This window comes from Channa argus, chromosome 18 (assembly GCF_033026475.1).
Source record: "Channa argus isolate prfri chromosome 18, Channa argus male v1.0, whole genome shotgun sequence".
Classification (NCBI taxonomy): domain Eukaryota; kingdom Metazoa; phylum Chordata; class Actinopteri; order Anabantiformes; family Channidae; genus Channa; species Channa argus.
In genome coordinates this window covers 79,639-103,768 of record NC_090214.1, presented here as the reverse complement: position 1 = coordinate 103,768, position 24,130 = coordinate 79,639, and the positions used below count along the sequence as shown (strand labels likewise).

At 39.9% G+C, this 24,130-nt stretch overlaps 4 protein-coding genes across 12 annotated transcripts in view; 2 read left to right on the top strand and 2 right to left on the bottom strand.

The window, feature by feature from the left end:
• Positions 1-2,353, bottom strand: part of pisd (phosphatidylserine decarboxylase) — a 10,335-nt gene extending 7,982 nt beyond the window's left edge. The window contains exons 1-2 of the mRNA XM_067483329.1: positions 2,242-2,353; positions 1,509-1,543 (exon numbers count right to left, since the gene is read on the bottom strand). Coding sequence (XP_067339430.1) covers positions 1,509-1,543; positions 2,242-2,297 — 91 coding nt within the window. The 5' untranslated portion in view covers positions 2,298-2,353. The remainder of the gene's footprint in view (positions 1-1,508; positions 1,544-2,241) is intronic.
• LOC137103223 (uncharacterized) overlaps positions 1-5,136 on the top strand; it is a 5,693-nt gene extending 557 nt beyond the window's left edge. The window contains exon 2 of the mRNA XM_067483335.1: positions 47-5,136. The gene's annotated coding sequence lies outside the window, so the exon portion shown is untranslated. The remainder of the gene's footprint in view (positions 1-46) is intronic.
• Positions 4,922-17,465, bottom strand: wu:fi75a02 (uncharacterized). 4 transcript variants are annotated; one of them, XM_067483322.1, is made up of 11 exons: positions 17,300-17,465; positions 14,288-14,410; positions 13,399-13,704; positions 9,531-9,912; positions 9,090-9,407; positions 6,911-6,934; positions 6,544-6,721; positions 6,345-6,433; positions 6,189-6,260; positions 5,898-6,028; positions 4,922-5,525 (listed from the first exon to the last, which is right to left on the bottom strand). In XM_067483322.1, the coding sequence occupies exons 2-11, from the start codon at positions 14,403-14,405 to the stop codon at positions 5,365-5,367; spliced, it is 1,779 nt and encodes a 592-aa protein (XP_067339423.1). In that variant the 5' UTR covers positions 14,406-14,410; positions 17,300-17,465; the 3' UTR covers positions 4,922-5,364. The 4 variants fall into 4 exon arrangements, with proteins under 4 accessions (XP_067339423.1, XP_067339420.1, XP_067339421.1 ...); XM_067483319.1 differs by having other exon boundaries at positions 13,399-14,169; positions 17,300-17,461; XM_067483320.1 differs by lacking the exon at positions 6,911-6,934 and having other exon boundaries at positions 13,399-14,169; positions 17,300-17,462.
• Positions 16,330-24,130, top strand: LOC137103219 (UDP-glucuronosyltransferase 2A2-like). 6 transcript variants are annotated; one of them, XM_067483324.1, is made up of 8 exons: positions 16,330-17,171; positions 18,951-19,181; positions 19,315-19,804; positions 20,042-20,322; positions 20,582-20,669; positions 20,875-21,094; positions 22,028-22,148; positions 22,432-23,670. In XM_067483324.1, the coding sequence occupies exons 1-8, from the start codon at positions 17,157-17,159 to the stop codon at positions 22,594-22,596; spliced, it is 1,611 nt and encodes a 536-aa protein (XP_067339425.1). In that variant the 5' UTR covers positions 16,330-17,156; the 3' UTR covers positions 22,597-23,670. The 6 variants fall into 6 exon arrangements, 4 of the variants coding, with proteins under 4 accessions (XP_067339425.1, XP_067339428.1, XP_067339427.1 ...); XM_067483327.1 differs by having other exon boundaries at positions 16,332-17,171; positions 19,408-19,804; XM_067483326.1 differs by lacking the exon at positions 22,432-23,670 and adding an exon at positions 23,688-24,130 and having other exon boundaries at positions 16,335-17,171.

Genomic DNA, 24,130 nt, shown 5'->3' with positions numbered 1-24,130 from the left:
CTAACAGCAACTACAGTTACAATGATAATTGTTCCCTGCTAAACAGGTGAAGAGGTGAGCTCTCATGACCTCCAGACAGAGTCTGGCAGGTCAGAATTTTCCACATCGAACAGTACAGAGTGTTTCCCGCTGACCGTTGAAGGACGCTAAGGCTTTCCCTAAACGTCTGCCTTTGTGGGTAGTTTGTGTTAAATCTAACTTGTAACTTGTAAACAGTGACCAGGTGAGACACCCAACATCAGGAAACTGTCTTTGCCCTTTTTAATGCCAATTCATATGTCCCCTCTTATATGTCCATCTGTCTTCAGGACATATTATTTGTCAACTCTGCAGTCTGCGAGTGTCTAGATGGACTCCCTACAGATGACTAAAATTTGTGTCTGACAGTTTGTGTTTGACTTAGATTTTTGCTGGCTTGTACCTCACTTGTAAGTCGCTTTGGATAAAAGCGTCTGCTAAATGACTAAATGTAAACACTGAAGCCCAAGTTGCTCCCTGTGGTCAGGTCAGCTGCAGCACTGTCATCTTTGTTTGAGTATCAGTGAGAAGCAGTGTAACGCAGTTTGAATAAAAATGTATATGTGCTTATCGACGACTAATAATATATTCTGATTAGCAAAAAATGTGATATTGAAGTACAGACCATTAATCAGTTACCACTGATTTACACTGTGCTGAAAAGGTTTGCCCACTAAGTGCTTCAGTTTTCATTTACTGAGGAACCAACTCCCCGGTATAAGCAGCATGATATTTAACATGATGTATAACACACAGGTCATAATGCTTTTAAAACAATGATGGCGGTTAAACTGATTTAATTTTACTAGTTTTGCACATTCACAACTTGAAACACCTTTAAGGCCATTCACCATCCATCAGCCCATTTTCATTTGTTGTATTTTAAAAAAATCAAATTCAGATTTTTATGTCTCAAAACTTGTTTGCTTTTGTCAAATTCATTATTTCATTTTTCGAAAAACTGTGGGTTTATTTTTTCTTAGAAGGGTGCCGATTCATTAATTTAACGTTATTTAATTCATTTTTTTTAATTTATTATTCTTAGGCAGTTTTGTCCGAAAACAACGTTCTTTTGATTGGTATGTAGCCAACTCTTGGTGCGAGGTTACCAGTGTCATCATGTACGTGCAGCTATCTGTAGCCACAAAACACCAACAGTTAAACGTGTTTTGATTGTAATTAAGCTATGTGAAAATAGTTTAACTATTTGGTTTCAATGTTGGAAAGCGAAAAAAAATCGCAATCCATGTGATGTCGTCACGTTTTTCACACCCGTTGATACACCCGATAATAAAGCGTTCATCATCCCACCAGGTTTTTAAGTTGGGTTTTATAAACATCACTGTAATGTCAACATTTACCATTATTATTCTCTAGGGTATCTACTAGAGTCTGTTGCCTGTTTCGCTGTAACCATGGGAACTGACAACAAGGAAGTTAAGGGTTTGTTAAATGTGACAGTAGACAGTTATGATGAAGCAGACACTAACCTGAGCTAAGGCTGCGCTGCTGCTGCTGCTGCAGGCTACAGAAACACAAAAAGTCAAACACAAACACATAACCCATTAAACACGTGGATTCAAAAAAGAACAACAATGTTTAAGGTACGGTCAGCTGTGCAGTAACAGCTCTGCTGCCATAAAGATAGGGACTGATTTGATGCCTTGGTAAACACTGAGGATGCTGCCATGTTGTTTGAACAGAGTTAACTCCCAGGTCATGTTTAATTAACATTGTGCTGAGAGTGAACAGGAGAGTCTGCTCAGGCTCGGTTTGTAACGGAAACTTTATTCTTTGATGGCGAAGGAAACAACTTAAAGAATAAAGACACAGACTGAAAACTATCAGCTGATCAGACAGAGAACCCTGGTTACTGACTGCTTCGATCAGGAAAACTAACCTTTTCATTCTGCGAAAATACGTAAACCTGACACACCCGGCTCAATTTACCTGAGCCGAATGTTTCATCGGTCGCATCCACACGTTCAATTCATGTCTGACGTCACATTTAAAACTCGGTTAACAATCTAATTCGTTAATGTGTCATTAATGGATGAAATCTGGACGGAAGCTGGTGGAGCTCGGATCAAACGGACAAATACGTCACACCGCCATTACGGTTCAGTCCCGCGCCCGTGAAGGACACATGTCACAGACCGACAACGACATGTTGACACTAGTAACAACAGTATTTATCTAAATAATAAAATGTAAAGTAGAAACCTGCAGATGCTCCTCCACGCCAGTCCGCTCGTCAACCGCCGGAAGGCCGCCGCCATATTGTGTTTGCGAAATTACGTAATGCCGTCCTCTTCTTTGGTGAAGCAGACGAGACCTCGTAGTGGGATAGTGCTGCCCCCTGCTAGTTGTTACCTGGTTTCTTTCTTAATTTGGGATCCATTTTTCAGCCGATCTTCGGTTTTATTGCTGTTACTGTCCTGTTACCTTAAATTGTCTTCAGGCCGGTTTTAGGCCTTTCAACAGTTCCCACCACTGATTCAGAATCTAAGACATTTATGAATAAAAAGTAATTCTCCTCTTTTTCTTGATAAGAGATAATCCTTCTGATATTTGGGAGATAATCTAACCAAAAATACTAAGGGCTGTAGTTACCATGCATTTACTGAAAAAACAATATCTGTTTTTTAAATACATCCATTAAAGTTGACATTCACTCAGTATGTGTCAGAACACAGGCCCCAGGCTCTGGGACAGAGATTTTTCCATGTGTTACTGCAAATGCTCTAAAGGTGCTTTAATAATAAAGTACCAGAAACTTTACACAGACAAGATGTATTCCTTTCCCCAGATGTTTCTTAAGTTAGATATCACACACAAAAAAAAAACCCCAGCTGTTTTGATTTGTGATGTTGATTCTGGTTGTAAAACAGAAAAATGCCATATAAAATTCAGTGTTTGTGGAGCTCAGGCAGAGCAACCATCAGATTCTTGGTCACCTCTCTCACTAAAGCTCTTCTTCCCCGATTACTCAGTTTTCAGGTGACCAGCTCTTGGGCAAGTCCTGCTTGTGCCAAACATTTTACATTTAAGAATTATGGAGTCTACTGTGCTCTTAGAAACCTGCATTGCAGAATTTTGTTTGTAGTCTTCCTCACATCTGTGCATTGCCATAATCCTATCTCTGAGCTTTGTAGGCAGTTTATTTGAATTCATTGCTTATGCAGTATGCATTGATAGCTGTGAAGCATTCTGTGATATTTCAGCTTGTCCATTTTAATAAGTTCACAGACATTTGTAAAATTCTCTGGAAACCTCCACCTCCGGCCTGCTCCTACAAAAAAAACTACTTCCCATTCACACCTTATACACAGCATCAACATTGGATTTGCAGTGATTGTCACACTAAATCTCAGAGAAATCTGTGGGTCATCATTGATGACCATCTGAGCTTCACGGACCACATCGCCACAGTCTCTAGGGCATGCACATTTGCCCTCTACAACATCAGAAAGATCAGACCCTACCTCTCGGAATATACAACACAACTCATTGTACCAGTGCTGGTCATATCTCGTCTTGATTACTGCAATACAACGATCCAAAATGTGTCTCCACGCTTGTTTTGTTGTTGCTTCTTGTTTCTCTCTCCAAGGTTGCCTATGTACGACGGTGCATTGCATTCACCAAAGATAATAAATTAGAAGATTGTAATTAGGAGATACAGAACTACACATCGCGTAATTACGAGTTATGTTTCTAGTACTTACAGGATAAAAGACTTGGGGATCTCACAAATATGAGAATGTTTTAGAACCTGCCTTGAATTAATCAGGTTTTAAGAATGGTAAATGGTCTGCACTTATATAGCGCTGTTCTACCTATTGGCACTCAAAGCACTTTACACTGCTTCTTATTCACCCATTCACACATACTGCTATGCTGCTATGCAGCTGACCAAAGCCCACTGGGAGCAACTAAGTTGGGGTTCAGTGTCTTGCTCAAGGACACTTCGACATGTGACCGGAGGAGCTGGGGATTGAACCAATAACTGCAAGATTGGTGGACAACTGGTCTACCTTCCTGCATCACAGTCGCCCATGTCTTCAGTATCACAGTAGTTCTGTGAGTTGTCAATACTTCCAAAATTCTATAGTAAAACAGAACTCTGTCCATAGATAATTCGGTGGACTTAGGTTTTCAAAAAGCTAGCAAATAGGCTATAAAGTGAGGTATAATTTGCTGCATATATTATAACGCTTTATGTTTTATACTGTCAGATGCAAATAGAATCTCACTTTATAGTCTAAAGTGAGGCTTAATTTACATCCTATTCGTTAACCTACATTTTGAAAATGTAAAACTGCCGAATCAACAGTTGTTTTATAACAGACTTTTGGAAGTATTACAGAACCACTGTTATATTGAAGACATCCTCAAGACCTGATTAATCTAAGACATATTGACATATTCTGAAACGGTCTCATATTTATGAAATCCCTTAGTCCTGTATGTCATAATTACAAGTAAGATAACTTGTAATTACAATTACGAGTCTATATACAACATATGTTTCTCATAAATTTTACTTGTAAAATCAGTTTTTTTTTTCCTTTTGGTGAATGCAATATGCAGCCAATCCTATGGCTTGCTCAAGGGAGATTTGTTGGGTTTGTGCCTTGAGTGACTGATGTACATTTGTGCTATATAAATAAATATCATGAATATGCATGTTGTAAAAATGCTGCCTTCATATCATTAGAAATGGACCTTTCATAGTACAAGACAAAAACTGACTTATTGTAGTGTACAGTGTATTATGTTTTAAATAAATTTTCCTCGGTATAGTTGCAGTATATATTAAATGTTCTTTTTTTAAGTACATTAAAACATGTCTCTTAGTAAACTGTTTAGACAAAATCTGCAGTAGTACAGCAAAAACAAATCAGTGTTCAGCAGAAAATTTATTTGTTCCAAAAATAGAAACTTTTTTTTAGCAGAATAACAGTATATATATATATTATTTTCCAATACTAAAAATGTCTACAGTACAGAGTAATATCACTGTACTACAGTACTGTGGGAGTATTATCACTGTACTACAATACTGTGAAACTAACAAAGTGGGGGGAACATTTTATATTTTACTTAAAAAAAACATCAACTATGGAAGGTGTGGCCTCATGGCCAGAGCCCTGACAGGGGCACAGATTTCCTGTAGGTCACTTGTTCTGATCCACACTACAGAATTATTTTTAAAAATTCACATTTTACATTGAACTGTAAGAAGTAGAAGAAATAAGCTCCACTTTAACACAGTAATAAGTGGAGCAGTTAGTGAGCATTTTAGCAGCTAATGTTTATTTGGCCTTTAGACAGAAAGTGATGTCAAAAGTCCAGGCCCTGCTGTGTCAGAAAGTCTTCAAGTGCACTTAGTCGCTCCACCAACATCACATCCAGGTCCACATTGTCATCACAGGAACCATCACCATGGCAATGTCGCCTTGCTGTTCGCTTCCTGGGCACCACAGCAACAGGAAGTCCTGCCCCTACAGGAAACAAAAACAAAACAAAACAAACAAAAAAAAAATTAAAAACAGTAATCATAATGCTGCTTGTGATCACAAAATGTGAGCAAAACATCGTCTTCTGGTGGTGCCCTGGAATTGTATGAATGAGGCTTAAATGGGGTCAGTTACTTTGGATACACCCTTTTGCCTTTTCCCTGCATCCCTTCATGGTTCCTGAGTGGGAGGTACCAAGATGTGAGTGAAGGAAAGCGCTATCGCTTTTAGCGCTTTTACACTTGGGATGTACTCACAGTGTAATTAAAATATTAAAGTATTCAAAAAGTTAAAGCAGAAACATAAAAAAAAACATTAAAACAATGTGCTTGCCAGTGGTTTTATTTCCCAGAGTACCTTGTGGTTTCTTTCTCTTCCTGGGCTGAGTGAAGTCAGGGAAGAGGAGGAGTCTACGTCTCCTCTGCTGGCCAATCAGGAACATCGCTCCGTCTTTCTCTCGTGGCTCCTCAAATATAGTCTCTAGGCTCCTAGTAAAAAACAGTGAGACATGCTGGGTAATGTAATTCCTAAAGAGACATTACACTGGCATGGGGTTCGGGTGTTGACATTTTCACTTGGGGGTCGGTGGAGAATGTAAGGGGCATTTGTCCTATTTACCTAATGGAGATTGTAGGTTTGTAAGTTTACCTGTTGGTGGTGGGGGATTTGTAGTTCTTGTTGGTGTAAATCTCCTCCAGACTGAACTCTTTCTTTTTTAACCTAACATATAAAACATTTTAATATTTTTGTGATCTTTTCACTCAGCTTCTCTGCTTTTCCTTTTTTAAATTTCCACTTCCTGACCTTCTGATCTTTGGTAGACCCATCGGTGTGAGTGATGTTTCCCGTGGCGTTGCCCGGCGGATTCGAATCTGAGACACTCGTTTACTCCGCTGAGGAAAAAAAATAAAATAAAAGAGGATGAAATAAAACAATACATCCAAAATCTGAGTAAAAAAAAAAAATAGTAAAATCTAAATTTAAAGATAATTAAAAGCTTCACCACTGCATTTGTGATGAGAAACCTGGACTCTACTGCTGATTGGTTAGCAGGAATTGGAGCAAAGAGGCCATTTGCTGAGCATGGCGGGAGGAGCAGGGGCCATCGCTCGGGCGGATGGGCACTCTGATCAATGTGTTGGTCCCGCTGCTTTCGCTGTCCTTCAGCAGAAAATGTCAGGCTGCAACACAAAATAAAGATTTTATCATCTGTATTTTGTCTTGTCTTTACAGAAATTACAACCCAAAGCAAAATACTCAAGGCAGATTTACAGAAAAGTTTTATTTATGGTTCAAGCATTGCAAAAAGTGCTAAAATTAGAACATTTAATGGATAAAAAGGATGATTGTAGTATCATTTTGACACGTACCTGGGTGTAAGTAATCGCACATAGCTGCAAAGAAAAAATTTTTAATTTTTGGGGGGAATTTTAGTTCATCATAATTAAAACAAATCTCTTTTGACATATTAAACAAATCTTAAAAACAAAATAGCATGAAATGCAATCCAGTACAACTGGACCACCCTCTATGACCCCAGTAATAAACACATAGTAGAATTATCTTTTTCACGTTTTCCACCAAAAGATTGAGGGTTGGGGTTAGGGTAGAGGCTGGCCGGGGCCAAGCCTGGTGGGGTGGGATTCGATCCTGCGGCCTTCTCAAGATTCAAGATTCAAAGAGTTTATTGTCATATGCACAGACAGAAAGTATGTTTCCCTGCACAATGAAATTCTTACTTTGCCGTCCACACTAAATGTCATTCAGTAAAGTAAAATAAAAATAGAAAAAAAAAACCCAGTGCTCTACCACTGAGTCACCAGGCCCCCCAATGTTAATATATATGCTAATATTGAGTTAGGTAAACTACATAATATAAAGATATTGAAGTAATGTGCTGTATGTTTTCAAATTGAGGTTTGCAGTTTTAGAAATTAAAATGCTGAAATCATGTGTATTATTACTGGCAAATTATCGGTTTGAGATAGGGCTAAAGCAACAGTATTTCTGATGGAGATTACTTTTATTGCAAAGTCAGTATAATCCACTACTCGATTCAACCTTTGTTTGCAGGGTCTGAACAGACTGTAGGTGAGCTACAAGGCAGCAGAAATACAAGAGTCAAGAAGAAAACATCACAGAAAAGTGCTATCAGAAGAAGTGTTCTGTTCTATTTTTAGCAGTTTTTTGTAATATTGGGAGTGAGGCTGCTGAATGAGCAGAGTTTTAAAGCTCGTTTTACCATCATGGTTTCACTGAGCTCAAGAATTTTGCTTGGTGTCTTCTGTGTGGTGATGTTGCCACCAGAAACTCATTTGGAGAGAGGGATTGTAGACCTGAATAAAAAATAATTCACGTAGGCAGGAGCTGTTGAGTTGACCACTCTGTAGGAGACTCAGAGCTTTGAACCTGATGAAGCCAGTGCAGAGAGCTGAAGAGTAATGTGACATATCCTTTTTGGATGATTAAAAGTAAGACGAGCTTCCACATTTTAGCACTGATTGTGCTGCTTTGTGCACCATAAGTTGGGGTGTATATTCAGAGAGGTAGGGTTTAATCTTTCTAATGTAATTCTATTGCCCTAAAGACAGAGGAGATGTGGTCAGTAAGTCAGTCGATTGTCAATGGTGAAGACAATCGCTAAGGGTCCAAGGTTAATCCTGATGCTCTGTTGTGTTTAAGGTCTGGCTTGGAAGAAAAACTTCATTCTTGAAAAGGTTGAGCTAGAGATGTCTCTCTCAGCCAATCAGACAGGAAGAAATGTGTAATGAAACACTGGAGTTATCCAAAGGAAAAAAATTATGTGTGTCATCAGCTTAGCAGTGATAGGAAAAACCATGTGGGTGGATGAAAGAAAAAACTACAGACAAACATGGTAAAGGTTAAGGTTTTTAAGACCGAGCAGTTTGGTGTTATTAATAAGTTAAATAAGAATTGTCAGGTTTTCCACAGGACTGTAGCCAACCTCTGTGGATGTGGCTGTAAAAGGAAAGCTGATCTATGATTAAACAGAAGGAAAGTTAAAATAATAGAAAACTAAGGACAAATGAACTCCAAACTCAACTTAGTGTCTGGAGGTCAGAAAAAGATGGACTGGAATTTGCTACAACGCATAGAGAAAAGCCACAAAGCTTCTGGCAGAATGTTCTTTGGACAGATGAGACAAAACTGGAGCTTTTTGAAGCTTTTTAGACAACATAACACATCTAGTCTGAATTGGGTAGTATGGCTTGTTATGTTCTTGGGCTGTCTGGCACCGTGAATCTGTGCACAATGAAATCTTATGACTAGAATTCAGGTTTCGGTCTTTCACTTATCTACAACAGCCTGCTACTATTCCCTGACCTCCCCCATCTTTATGTGCTTCATTTAACTCAAACAACAAACACAATCATTCTGCCCCCACATTATATTTTTAAATACCTTGGATGGAGTGAACCGGGCTGAAGCCTAGAATCTAGTGCCTCTTTAAATGAATACTAATTAAGTGTTCAATTAACTGATAATTAGATGACTACTTATTATTTTTAAGGTGTGTTGTGCACCAACCAATGGTCGCTGCTCAGACTAGGTGGGGCTGTCCAGTCCTTCAGGGGCCACAGTGGACTTTCACAAGCTTCACCCTTCAACAGCGTTGACACTGTCTCCACAGAAACTGCTGACAGCTGCAACATCGAGGTGGGGCTAAAGGATAAGAAGCAGCAGAGCCGCCGGTGGGAAAACCTGTGATTAGAGAAGAGGGAGGTGGACAAGATGGAGTTGGAGAAGTGCCACTGAACAAAAGAGACACAGGCAGCTTCGGATTGGGTGCTGGTCCAACCACTCTGGGCTGACTGAAGACGGTGCAAGGGATGATGGGAAGTTGAGCTGGAGAATAAAAAATGTAAACAAACATTGATATTTCACATTTAAAAGTTTTTGACGTTACACTGTGGTTTCTCTGGGTCTCTTGGTCTCAATTGTTCCCTGATGTTTCTGATCCTCTCTCACCTGTAGCCGTTCTGCCTGACAATGACACTGACATCCTTCTCTGGTTGGCCAGTTTCTCCTTGCTCTCTTCTTTTGTGGTTGAAGTCATGCAAAGTGAGCAATGCCTCTGCGCCTCCTCCTTGTCTTGTGAATGAGACCGCCATCTGCCCCACAAACCTTCCAGCATCCTCCTCTTCTTCAACTTCGACTTGACTGTTCCTCCTCTTCCTCGCCCCCATCTTCTTCTCGCCTTCTTTGCTGTTGCTCTGCTCCGATTTGCTGATTAGTGTATCCTCTCGGTCCAATGACAAGGATGTTGAGAATGATGTGGGTGATGGTGAAGAGGAGGAAACAATAGGTGGGATAGAGGTGGGGCTACTGGAGCAAGTGAAAGCAGGTGGATCTAAAGTAGAGAAAACATCAAATTTGAGGCTTGTGACAAAGATAAAATCCACTTTAGAACGACCAGATAACCAACATAAAGACATTTCCAGTTTTTAGACAACACAACAAAGAAGCTGATCACATCTGATCAATCACTACATAATTAGGGTGCTTAGACAGAAATTTCATATTCCAATTTATCTAAATGATAGATAAATATGATAGAGCAAATTTTCTGTAAATTAAATTTGTGGTTTATATGAAAATGGAAAGGCCTATTTCTCGTTACATTTTGGTAAATAATCTGCTTATATAGCGCTTTTATGCAAAGCGCTTTACAATATTGCTCATTGTTCACCCCTTCACACAGTGTCTTGCCCAAGGACTGTCAGCACATAGCCAGGAGGGACCGCGAGTCAAACCACTGACCCTGCGGTCCATGAACAGCTGTCTTACTAACTGAGCTACAGCCGCCCCAACAGTGAATCATTTACATGTCCAATAAAAGGTATTATCCTTTTCCATGTGGAATTATTGTGTAGAATTTTTAATGAAGCATGTAACAAAATTAGAGATGTCTCAGTGCCACTTTTTCCGGAGAAGTACTTACATTTTAGTACTCACCGATATCGAGCACTGTTACGAGTACGAAACTGTTTTGCTTCTAGTATGAGTTGCTGGACAGTAAAATCCTCATCCATTGTAGTAAAGCAAATCCTGTGAAAATGGAAATTCTCACGTGTTGTTCTGCAAAAGCAGATATGACGGTGACCGGTAAACAAGAAAAGGAAAAAAGACGAACAAAGCACAGGTTTAGGGTGAGATCTTGGGTGGACAAGTGTAGACAACATGGACTGTAGAGTATAGACAGGAACATGAAGGTTAAAAAAAAACTAAGCAAACTTAAGGTAACGTTCTAGTTACTATATAAAACTCTTGCTGTTGCTGATGTCAGTCACAAATATTAACTGTTTAAAAATTATTCTTGGAACGTGTATGACTGTTAGTAACTAGGTCTTTAGACTTCAGCAGAGTTTGTATTCAGCTTTACTTTTGTCCTCATCAATTACCCTAAAACAGCTCTAAACCACAGACATTTTTCCACTTCCACCTACCTGTGTAGGCTAATGTCGGAACAGGCACACTATTGGAGAAGTTTTAAGTGTACAGGTACACAAAGGGAGGATCGGGCATTGGGACATTCCTAAACAAAATATAAAAAGCCCATCAAAGGTTTGGAAGGACTATGGTTTGGTTAGAGGACTTTACTGTTTGTGTTGCATCTTGACAAATGCTGCAGTGTATACTGATATTAAAAAATGTACCACAACAAACACTGCCATTAAAGCCTGTACTATTCCATTTTATTCTTATTGTACTATAAGAATGACAGTATTATAAGAAAATGTATTTCCATGTGCGACAGCAGGGCAGTTTAAGTGTGAGCAGTACATTGTGTCCATTGCCTGTCGGCAAACACAATGGGTCTGCTGTTGTTCTCTCATATAATCTGTAGGGAGCATTTGTGGTGAATGGGCTGTCTCTCACAGCTTCTCCCTATAAATTACCCAAATACACGAAACTAAACCTAAACAAACAAAAAGATGAATAACTGTACTACTGGTAATCTCCAGGTCCAAATAACAAACTAAAATAAGAAAATCCCAGCACCTAAACATATGAAAACACAAAAAATAGCAGGCTTGAGGGAAAATTGGAACCAGTTCCCCAGTTCAGATTTAGGAAGCAAACACCCTCTCTACTTTTAAGTCTAGGCTTAAAACCTTCCTCTTTGATAAAGCTTATAGTTAGTTATATTCATGCTGCTATAGGCTTAGACTGCTGGGGGAACCACCCTCCAATGCACTGAGCTCCTTTCCTCCTCTCTCCTGACTCCTGGAGGTTTTTTCCGTTAAAGGGGGTTTTTACCATCCACTATTGCGTAGGACTCCCCCGAGCAAGCAAATTGTTGGGTTTTCTTGATACATCTTTATAGTCTTGACTTCGTACACATCTTCAGATGACTTTGTTGTCAATTGGCGCTATATAAATAAAGTACAAATTAACTGAAAAGAAATGCAAGGAGAAAACTCCTTACCAAAAATGCAGCTGCCAGTGTGTGTGGATGTGTTCTCCCTATTTTCCTGCACACCTCCCTCCACCTGAGCACTGATTTTACTCAGGTGTGCAACAGGCCAAGGGAGGAGAGTAATCTGAGAGAAAAAGAACAGACAAAGAGCAGAACACACACAGAGGCATGCCTAACAAATAAGATAATAGAAATACATAAGTGTGTAGGTGTTTCCAAACTTTTTTCTTGGTAGTGTATATTGAGTTTAAATACATTTGGGTGTTTCTAATGAACAGAGTCGTAAGTAAACTTTAAGCCTGGTTCTCAGGAGAGATTCTGACACTCTTGGTCTACAATACCGCTGTAGCAGAGCCACAGGCTGATCGTCTCATCACATTGATTAAAGCATCACACTGATTAACTGTTTAATCAGTGTTATTAAAACAGTTTTTCTTTTTTCCACTTTGAATTATTAATTAGTTTAGTTTCAGTTTTTTCATGTCTGGGTTTGTTAAAGTTTTGTTATTTACAAGATGCTTTTATCCATGGGAACTTACAGGTGGAGAACAAACATACAAGAGCAACTTACTGTTCAAGGGTATAAAGGAAACTTCATCATGTGGAAAGAAGGAGCAGAGAATATTGTTTTAAAGTGTGAATTTTTTTTCTTTTCTATTTAATTTTGTTTAGTTTCAAGGCAGCTCGTCTCAATTCTGTTTTTTTTGCCTTTATAGTGAATTTAGTTTAATTTTAATTCCCGTTGTTATAATATGTTTAGGTTAGTTGCAGTAATTTCTCATCCTGATTATTTATGCCTGAAAGGATTATGTACAATCTGAGAGCAAATACAGCAAGTTTTTAAGTGTGATGAAATTGACCATGTCTGAAAACAAAAAAGCACTTGTCCTTGAAAAACAAGAATTAGGCCTATCCGGATGGGCATGAATGCTGACTTGTTTGCATATAATCATTCTCTTCCTCTGGATGGGAGATTGCGATCAGAGCTGAAATTACCACTTTTCCGAATGTATGCGATTGTTTAATGAGTGTTTTGATCATTTCCTCTTATAGATCATTAAGTGGCAAAACATTTTTACGTCAGTCCCCGAACAAGCACTGATGTTTTCAGGGGTGTTAGGGAGTAACTTTGTCTTTACCTGAGCTGTCTGCTCCCTCTCTGTTGCAGACAGGGACACTCCGCCCCCATCAGACACACAGAGAAGAAGCTGCTCCACAAGATTATTTTCATATTCACTAATTTCAGTGTTGTCTTGAAGAATTCATATCCTGTGATTTCACAAATTTTTTCATGCCCCAGTTAACCCTTTATCAGCTTAATTAGCGCACTGTGAGGTAATATTTTTTATTGTCACAGAACCTGATTCTTTCTTTACCTGGGACAACACAACACCAATACCAGAAGTATAAACTTACCTTTTCTTGTCTGCCTGATCCTTCTCCTTCTCTTCCGCCTGCTCTTCTTTTCGAAAAAGTCCAAACGACGGCTGAGTGAAGACAGAGCTCCTCGCAAGATGCGTCGCACCTCCATCTGGTGAGTTGAGAGAAGGCGAGGCAGGAGAGAGGAGCAGGGGCAGCAGGATGGAGGGGGAGGTGGAGGAGGAGGAGATGAAGGATTGAGTGTTGTAGAAACCGAAGGAGAAGGTGAGGGCGAACAAATGACAGATAAATGAGGAGAAGGTGGTGCAGTAGAAGAAAATGAAGGAAGTGAAAAAGAAGAGACTGAAGAGCACAAGTAAGATGGTGAAGGATGGATAAAAGGTGGCAGAAGATGACAGGAGGAAGAAGGAGTGGAAAAATGGGAGAGGGTTGGAGGAGAAATAGAGGGTGAAGGAAGAATGGAGATAGAAGAAGAGGAAGAAGAAGAGTGAGAAGTAGTAGAAGGCAGGGGGGGAGGAGAAAAAGGTGGAAGAGATAACGAAGGTGGAGGAAGGAGAGATGGATTTAAAACGATTGAAAAAAGTGGAGAATGAGGAGAAGGAAGAGGGGGTGACGAAATAGGAGGAAGAGAGGAGGCAGAATGAGTTAACATAAAAGGAGGAGTAGATAAAGAGACAGAGAAAGGAGGTGGAGGAGGGTTAATATGGATCGATAGTGGGACAGGGGTATGAGAATTAGGAGGAGTAACAGATGAAGGAGAGGAGAAGGCACAGGGATGAGGAGGAGTAGAAAGAGAAGAGGACACTCCTGCAGGAGAAGACACAACAGTCAGTAATCTCTCTCTATCTCTCGCTGCATGGAAACATAAGGTCTCATACACACAAGAAATAACCACAAACTGCAGAAACAGAAACTCAACATTTACCTGTTTGCCCTGTGGTGACATCATCCCCCACAATAGCCAATGGAAAAGCGGAGGGTGAAGACACACCAATCATGTCCTGCGCCCTGTCATCACCCCCACTGAGTGGTTGAGTGAGCATGGTGACTGCAGAGCAAAGGAGAAGTCGCTTTGATTTTAAGTTGTCAAATGAAAAAGTTCCTGCTGCAGGCACAGGCCACACGGGCAGCTGTCAGTCAGATCCAACACATTAATTCAGTCAGATTTTCCTTATTCTAAGGACAAATTCATTGCTATCGTCTAGCAACAGTATAGTATAGTCTAGCAACAATGAGAATCATTTCTCCAGTTAGAGACCACAGAAAGATCAGATTCTGTAGCAAACTGCTCTCCAAATGATACTGGGATACATATTTTTGTGGGATTAGCTTTAAGTTGGTTAATTATTGTAAAATAAAAATGGAAAGTATTATGAAGCAAATGTGCTGCTCTGTACAGCTGCTCTGAGCCGTCAGATAGAAATCGCAAGAAGCACAGTCATTTACTGTGTTTGGTGTCCTGGGATTGGTACAGGATCAGAAAATATGTAAGTGGTACCACACAATGCTAGGTGTAATCTCTTTGTAGAGGCAGGCTTACTGGTGTCTAGTGGTCCAACAATTATCCACTCCAGTGGTTGTTGCATGACAAAACACTGAACTTTTATTGAATTCCATGTTCCACAATTGAGCTGATAAAGTAACTCTACAGAAAATAACTCCACAGAACACGGTAAGAAACAGTATACTTCCAACAGCTACACACTCAAGTTTCCACTACTTCGTTGTTGCTCTCCTAACCGTTTTTTTCAAAACTGCCCGAACAAACCCTAATTTCCTTGACGACTGATTTGGCAAACTTCAAAGGCAAAGCTTCAAAGGCAGTTATGCGATGTCACTGATAATGCCATTAAGACGCTTACACATACCTACTAGTTTTCCCAACCTTTCAAGACACAGTTTGACCAAATAAAAACAAACGTAAAACACAGAAAGCCTGATGACTTTTAAACAAAATATTATTTCTTTGAGATTTTACTGCATCATGTTGCCCAATATGAAACCTGTGGCAGGGTGTTAATCGTACGCGATGCCATCACACCCTACTTTAACGTAGTGTTGCTGCTTAACAATACCCTGCCATGGTTAAAAATTAGCAAAACAGTAACAGGAGACAATATCTAGACATGATTAGCCTCTTACACTAAATCGTTAGATTTCATCATTAGATATAGATCATCCTGAGGTGCTTTGACTTTAAAAACACAGGCAATGCTCAAACGAAGACCACTAATGACAAATAACAAATTTCACAATCAGTGAACATGTTAGAGAATCTGATGGATATGAAAAGCTCCACGACAGGTCCAAACCTCTGAGGTACAATCAAAAATACACACTTGGCAAACTTTATCAGAAACATTCTGCAAAAAAAAGGTATTAATGAAAAGAAAAGCTTTTCACTTGAAAGCTTCAGAAGTAAGTAAATACAGAAGATCTATTTAATCCAATAATGTCATCAGAGATCAACAATCATCCCTTAAAGAGTGAGCTGATGTAAAACTTATGAAGGATGCAAAACATCATCTGCTTATCAGAGAAAATCTTTGAAAAGATAGATATTATGTGTAGTAAATACAACACACCCTCGCATGGAGCCCTTAAGGGTTTAACTGATTAATTTCTTTCATTAATTTCTTCTTCGTTTTTACAGATAATAGATGGAATTTAAATCACAGACTTTGATTCTGCTTACAAAGCTTGTGATTTGATTTTAAGAGTCAGGTGCCCTCATTTAGTCAGCATTGGATGTGTATGTTGTCAGGGGGGCTGGTAGTTCAAGGAGTAGAGCATTGGGTGGAATGCAAAAGGCCACAGGATTGAATTCCACCTCACCAGGTGTGGCCCCACCCAGCCACCAAGCGCTACTTTCGAGTGGGTCCTGACCTCGGATAAAATATGAAGGTTGTGGCAGGAAGGGCAACTGCTGAAAATTTCATGCCAAAACCACTTATCGAACACAATCTGTTGTGGTGACCGCTGAAAGGACAAGCCAAAAGGCATTGATCTATGGTACACTTTTATTAAGCTAACTTAATTTAAATGGGTTTGTGTAAGTGTGTGCATTTCATTTTAAGCTGGATAAGTTATTGGATACTTTAAATTTGTCCGGATTAATAAAGTATCTAGCTATACATCTAGCCAAAGACAAGATAAAAGCCATCTTAGTGCTTGAGTTTCCCCATTTAAACACAGTTTAGCTTCTATGAAGTATCATTTAGGGCTTAATGTGTGTGTTCAACAGAGGTCTTCATAAATACTATATAAACTTAATAAATATCCCGTTAGCTATGTATTAGACCACGTAAATGGTTACGCTAATGTTATGTTAATGTATACATGTTAATGTATGATGCTGCACTGTAATGGTAATGCTAAAAATCATGTCACTGCTTAAACAAATAGTATTGTAATTTTAAAGAAAATTAATTTAAGCTACCAATAACTACACATATTTTCTATGCCTCTTACTCCACTACCTTTAAAATCAAAGACTTCATTTTATTCTGAACCTGAACAAATAAAACTTGAGCCAACAGGTAAGACTTCATCTTAGACAATATTTGTATGTTGCAGGCTAGACCTACACCATCAATCCAATAATGCAGTGCGGGGTTTACTACCTGGCGTCATTATGAAATAGGACGATTCCGGCTACGGCTGCTTCCAACTTTCTCTCGCGAGATATAATTGATTCCCGTTATATATATAACAGAAATATTTCGATCAGTTTCGCTGTCAGCTCATTACTTCACGATTCTGACAACAACCAAGTAAAAACAGAGAAAGCGGAAATGTTCCGGATCGAGGTGAGGATAAAAGTGGATTTGAGGAAATAAGAGGAAACTGGTCGAGCTAGCAGCGGCTAGTTTCAATTAGCAGGCTTTGCTGAGTGAAAACAGAAACAAACGGAGAAATTGTAACTGTTAATTTTTACCTTTTCAATGCCCACGTTTCCGTTAGTCTCCGTTAAATACTCGCATCCCTCACTGTAGGCGATTTACCAGCTCGAAAATGTTAATTCGCCGGAGTCGGTGGCTGTATTACGCAGTAGACCGGCGTTAAACGGACGGAAAATTCACCGACGCAACATCCGGTACAAATGTCAAAAATAAAAGACCCAAAGTTACAGTTTCAGAATTAGCTTTTTTTTTGGCCAAGTCAAGTAACACAAAAAAGGGATTTGTATGGAAGTAAAATACTAGCAACATTATTTGTATGTGCACAGGGATTTGTTTGTGTGTACTCAGAGTTGCATATCTGTACTCATATTTGTATTTTGGTTTATTTGTGTGTTTGTACCCAGATTTGTGTGTCTGTACACAAATCTGTACTTGTAAACAATATTTGTTTGTATGTAAAATGCTACTCTTCTGCCAAGGTTTGTGTGTCTGTGTAAAGGGATTTTCAGGGCATTTTCTTTGCAACCATCTACATGAGGCTTAGTTGACAAAACACACACAAAAAAAGAGATAAGTGACACTACACCCAAAGCATTGACCCCAGATGCCTCTCCAGCACTCTGCTCTGGTCTTTTGAAACCTTGCAGTGAGATAAAATATTTTAAATAGATGGTGATTGTGAGTTCAGTGTGGACCTTTTTCACAAAGTGTGTAGTAAATTTACTTAACATGCTCATGCATGTTGCCAGCATGGGACATGTGAACAAGGTCTGGGGCTTAATCAAACTGCAAGCAAATAGACCTGTGAAACACAAAGGCAACATTCCCTGAAGAACTCCAACATCATCTGCTCCAGCAGTCACATTGTAATGAAGGCTCTACTAAACAAGAAATAATAACTTTTCATGAGTAAAGCTTTAATAAGGCCAGTCAGTTTTTGATTACAGCATTTTGGATGTAAGATTAATTTTGGTGAGCGACATGTTTGCAAGACTCAGTGATGAGTTAACGACCATAAAAGCTGCAATAAGCAGGTTGACTATAGTCACTGGACGTGACACCCGTGAACCCGTGAGGTGCACAACAGCTGACAATTCTGTTCTAAAAACCAGTAAAGTTGCCGGTCTGTGGGGAGTCTCAGTCATCCAGGTCATGTTATCCCAAAGTCCTCATGGTTATCCCTCAAAGTGGTAGGTCTCCAAGACGTTTCCCCTATGCTCTGAAAGGGCTTGTTCAAGCACAAGGGCAGTAGCCACTAATAGCACTTTAAGGAGTTGTTTAGGATTCAGGTGACCCTGAACTCACGGGATAAGCCGAAAGGACAAAAAAAAATAAAAAATAGAATCGGCTAACGTTATCTGCTGTCGCTAACAGTTCAGAAACACTAGAAACACTGTTTGGCTGAGCAGGAGAAAGAGCTATAAAGGAGTATTTTCTTTGTCTTTATCTCTCGCTGTCCTATATGAAATAAAAACAGTTTTGTTTTTATGAGTGTTCGTGGTGTGAACAGTTGTCCAATTAGATTCCAGTTCTTATCTGTGACTGACCTCTGATCATTGTGGACTTTGGTTTTGCAACTGTTGAAAATCTCGAGAAACACAAATGTGATCAGTACAGATTCCAGTGTGAATAAAGAAAGGCCTTGCTTCATCAAAGGATCATTTCTGATTTTGCTTCATGATGCAGGTTTATCTCGTCCTTCCTGTCCTGCTCATCCTTGCTCCCTCCCTTTCAGTGGATAGTGGCCGTGTTCTTGTGTTTCCAGGCGAGTACAGCCACTGGCTGAATATGAGGACCATCATGGAGGAGTTGGTGAAGAGGAACCACTCCATCACTGTTCTGGTTTCTGATGCATCACCATCTGTGAACTACAACATCAGCGACGATGCCACCAAGTTCAACTTCCTGGTGTTTAAGGTAATACCCAGTTCACATATGACACAGTTGTCTGGGGTTAAATGGGTTTTAGTGGTTTAGTTTGGTTAGGTCTCCATTGTTTTTTTTTTTTATAAGAATTAAAGGTTTTTATAAGATTTGTTTTCTTGTCCAGGTTCCTTACAGCAGGGCTGCATTCCATGACATTTATCAAGAATTTATCCGCTTCTCCATGTATGAGTTGCATCTTTTGTCTCCGCTCTATAAGTTTTTGAGGGTTCGTGAATGGTTGGGACGAATAGTCGACTTTGGTATGCAACAGTGTGACTCAATGTTGAAGAACAAGGACCTGATGGCAACCCTACAAGACGCCGCGTTTGATGTCATCCTGCTCGACCCGATGGTGATGTGTGGAGACCTTGTAGCCGACATGCTCGGCCTGCCACTTATCCTGTCGCTGCGCTTCTCGTTTGGTGGGGTCGTGGAGCGTCACTGCGGCCACGCCCCAGCACCCCCATCATATGTCCCCGCTTCCCCACTGCCATATGGCGACCATATGACATTTGTGGAGAGACTGATTAACACACTGATGTATGCTGTGACATCATCTGTGACTGAAGTGGTCTGGAAGCTGACTCTGGATCAGTTCTACAGCGAGGTCAAAGGTCAGTCAAGGGTGGTGGTGGTGGTCGTTGGCGATGTACTCATGTCTTTTGGCAAAATAATCAACAATCACAGTTTCAGTTACATCTGAGGAAGACGTAAGGTAAATGGTGTCAAAAATGTCTCTTAACATAAAAACCAAAAATTTTGAAACTGGAAACAACGAGAAAGAGAAACAACAAAATGAGAAAAAGACTTTTATTATGATGATTGTTGCCTCGCTTTTCCTGTCTTGACAGGAAGTCCCAGCAGCAATTGTGAGACTCTGGGGAAAGCAGACATCTGGCTAATCAGGACTTTCTGGGACCTGGAGACTCCACGTCCAAGCCCCCCCAACTTCCACTACGTGGGGGGTCTGCACTGTAAACCAGCCAATTCACTGCCGAACGATCTTGAGGCAATCATGCAGAGTTCAGGAGATGCTGGGGTGGTTGTGGTTTCCTTTGGCTCTATGGTAACCAACCTGACAATGGAGAGAGCTGACGTCTTGGCCACCGCCTTCGGACGGATCCCACAAAAGGTTAGAAGCTGCACCCACTCACGGGTAGACATATGTCTTCAGAATTAATTTTTCTGATCAAAACCAAAATTAAGACTAACAATATCAGTTGTTTGAATTTGCAACAAACATTGGTCATTTTTAGTTTCAGACTCAGGCCAGTTAACTTCAAAAAGAGTCTGATGAATTACCTGCTTTTTAAAGTTTACATGAAAAAGTCCTGAATTTTAACACACGTGAACTTAGTCATTAGTCCAGAATATTCTGTGTCTGTGTTCAGGTGATATGGAGATACTGTGGAAAAACTCCTCAAACTTTGGCGGCAAACACAAAACTTTATGACTGGATTCCTCAGAATGACTTGCTGGGTAAAAACCTCTTTTTTCGTTTGTCACTACTAAATGTTTTATTTTTATTTATTTAAATTAATTTAATTAAAAAACATATCACATGACAGCTTCTAAAAATAAAAGCCAACATTGATCATTAGCTGATCTGATTTTATTTTTAAAAAATCCCATTCTAACAAGACAGAATGCTTTCAAAACAAAAGCCTGCTTTTTCCTCTCTCAGGTCACTCAAAAACCAGAGCGTTCGTGGCTCACGGTGGAACCAACGGTTTATATGAGGCAGTGTATCATGGTGTGCCGGTGATTGGCATCCCACTGTTTGGTGATCAATCTGACAACCTTGCTCGTCTGACCCGCCGTGGTGCTGCCATCGTCCTTAACTTCAACCATCTCACAGTCGATGAACTGACAGAAGCACTACACAACATCATCGGTCAGCCAAGGTGAGAGTTATTTTGAAACAGCTTTAGTTCTTATGGTCTACACTATGTATACAGTCCGCTCAAGAAGTATTAGAACGGAAAGGCAGAATAACTGCTTTTGTTGTACTCTGAAGATATTTGAGTTTAAGATCAAAAGAATTTTTGCTTTTATTTAATACTCCACAAGGACACGTCTCACCACTGTTTCAATCTTTGCACTGGATTCATCAGGTTCAAAGCTCTGACTCTCACCTACAGAGTGGTCACCTCGACAGCACCTCCCTATCTAAATACCCTCACCACATCTACAATCCCTCCCATCTGTTATGCTCTGCTAACAAAAGGCATCTGGTGGTCCTATGACCACGTAAAAGATCCTAAGCAAAACTCTTTATCTCAGTGATCCCACTATGGTGGAACGAGCTACCAAACTGCACGCTCAGCAGCCTCACTGCCAATATTCCCAATATTGAACTCTTCTGCAACTTCCTATGCACAAATATTTATATTTTAAAAAGTCATATCTGCTCTTTTTGCACTTGCATCTCATAAAACAGAAACATTTCTTATCATAGCACTTTGGTTTGATGATTTCTCCTTGACTTGCTCACTTGAGCATCTACCACTACACATCTAACAGGACAAGTGTAGAGGCAAGATAGAAAAGATGTTAATGTTTCATGTTGTTTAATTTCAGCATCTCTGTATTTTACAACGTCTAAAATGGTTTCCAGTCACATGCTTCTAACTAAGTGTAGGTATGCCTACATGAAAGGGTGCCCTTCCATAGCCTGTGTCAATTTAGAGCATTGGTTGTGTATGATGTCAGGGGACCTGGTGGCTCAGTGGTAGAACATTGGGTTCTGCCTGTCTCTCAGACATCTCTGCCTGGATGAGAGGGAGACATCTTCAGCTTAACTTCTCCAAGTCTGACGTTCTTGTCTTCCCAGCCAGACCTTTAACGCAACACAACATCGGATCTACAGTGATTATCTCCACTAAGCCGACCAGAAATCTAGGGGTCATCATCGAAGACCAACTGAGCTTTAAGGACCACATCTCCTCAGTCTCTAGGGTATGCAGATTTGCCCTCTACATCAGAAAGATCAGATACTACCTCACTGAATATACAACCCAGCTCATTAGAAAGGCACTGGTAGTATCTCATCTTGATTACTGCAACACTTTGTTAATGGGGTTACCAGTATGCACAATCAAACCTTTGCAGATCATCCAAAATGTAGCAGCACGCCTCATTTTTAATCAGCCAAAAAGGACTCATGTCACCCCACTCTTCAGATCTCTACACTGGCTTCCTCTAGCTGCATCAGGTTCAAAGTTCTGTCTATTGCCTACAGGGTGATCACCTCAACAGCTCCTGCTTACTTCAACTCCCTCATTCAGGTCTACAATCCTTCCTGTCCGCTGCAGTCGGCGAACAAACTACGTCTGGTGGTCCTAGCACCACACAGAAGACACCAAGCAAAGCTCTTCAGCGCAATGATCCCACGATGGTGGAATGAGCTACAAAACTCTGCACACTCAGCAAACTCACTCCCAATATTCAAAAAACTGCTGAAAACAGAACTTAAGTCTATTCTATCTAAAAAAAAAAGGTCCAGCCACCAAGGGCCTACCTTGATGCTGAGCCCAGACAAAATGGAAGGGTTGCGTGGGAAGGGCATCATGCGTAAAAACTCATGCCAAATCAATCTGCAGAACACATTCTGCTGTGGCGACCCCTGAAGGGAAAAACCAAAATTTGTTGATCTTTGCTGTGAGAGGAACTGGTTCTCTTATCTTTATTAATGCTGACAGAACCAGTAGGATGAATTCTTAAGTGTTTGGGGCAAAATTACCTACTTATACTGAGCCACATTCTTTAGAATTGATTGGACAGTTGTTGACATTGCAGATGGACAATGATGGGCAGAAACAAAGACAGCAACACTACCATTATTAAGGCAAATATGTTTAAAAATCTGCAGTGTCTAAGTCTTTCACCTGGTCAGAATCCAGGTGAGTTGTGTTTAACCTGAAAAAAGTAAAAATTAAGATATATTGCTACCTCTAAATAAAAATGGCTGTAATTCCTACACTCGTGGTGGTATTTTGCAAGTTGTATATTGAAGCCAATATATTTGCTCTATAAACAAATATATTTTATAATAAACCTACCCATTGACACCGCTGTCAAATAATATCAAAAAATAATTTACCCAACATGGAAAGCTTTTAAATGTAAATGGACTGGCACCTCCTTCTCTGATCCATTTTGTAAATGTACCATCACAACCATGATAAGTTCAGCTTGTTCTGAGAGAGCAACAGCCCTTTAAATACCAACATATAGCATTTTTAAAAGTATATGTAAAATCTGGTTAATATCTACTTGTACTTGTTGTCCTTGACAATCTGATTGTGATGGAATAATCAGTTCATTCTTGTTTTATTATGTGTTCAGTTAACTGGCACATTTTCCCCATTACAAACATCAGTGTTTGATTTAAAATAAAACATTTCCATCCTATCACAGCGTGTTTCAATCTGCAACTCAGCGTCTTCATAATAAAAGCCCACTAACGCTTGACTATTTTTTTCCCATGATGATCAGCTACAGGTCGAGCATGAAACATTTGTCCGCGCTGCATCGCGATCGTCCAGAGTCTCCGCTGAGCACCGCTGTCTTCTGGGTGGAGTTTGTGATGCGACATGGTGGAGCGCCCCACTTGCGGCTGGCGTCACGTGACCTGAACTGGTTCCAGTATCACAGCATAGACACGGGTGTTGCCCTGCTGGTTGTCGTGGCAACCACCGCGGCAGCCTGCTGGGGGTATGGCCGCTTTCTCTTGCGACGCTGGAGACGACGAGAAAAGAACGACTGAAAATTTTGTCACATTTATCTATCAGGTTTCATGTTTGCGGTTTCAATATGGAAATGATTTTATCTTTAACTTTTTGAAAAATCATTTAAACACTGCAATAAAAAGTTTTGCTTGATTTTTTTTTTAGAAACTGTACTTTTGTTCAATGAAAAGTAAAAAAAAATGAAATTAA

Bases quoted from the DNA above. Each gene is read 5' to 3' on its own strand.
- wu:fi75a02 (XM_067483319.1), bottom strand. From the start codon at position 14,405: ATGCTCACTCAACCACTCAGTGGGGGTGATGACAGGGCGCAGGACATG. The intron at 14,170-14,287 runs GTAAATGTTGAG...CTTCTCCTGCAG, and splicing joins TGTCACCACAGGGCAAACAG to GAGTGTCCTCTTCTCTTTCT. The intron at 6,029-6,188 runs GTAAACTTACAA...GTTTTTTACTAG, and splicing joins AAATCCCCCACCACCAACAG to GAGCCTAGAGACTATATTTG.
- LOC137103219 (XM_067483324.1), top strand. The intron at 19,182-19,314 runs GTAATACCCAGT...TTTCTTGTCCAG, and splicing joins TCAACTTCCTGGTGTTTAAG to GTTCCTTACAGCAGGGCTGC. The intron at 22,149-22,431 runs GTATGCAGATTT...TATTGCCTACAG, and splicing joins ACATCTCCTCAGTCTCTAGG to GGTGATCACCTCAACAGCTC.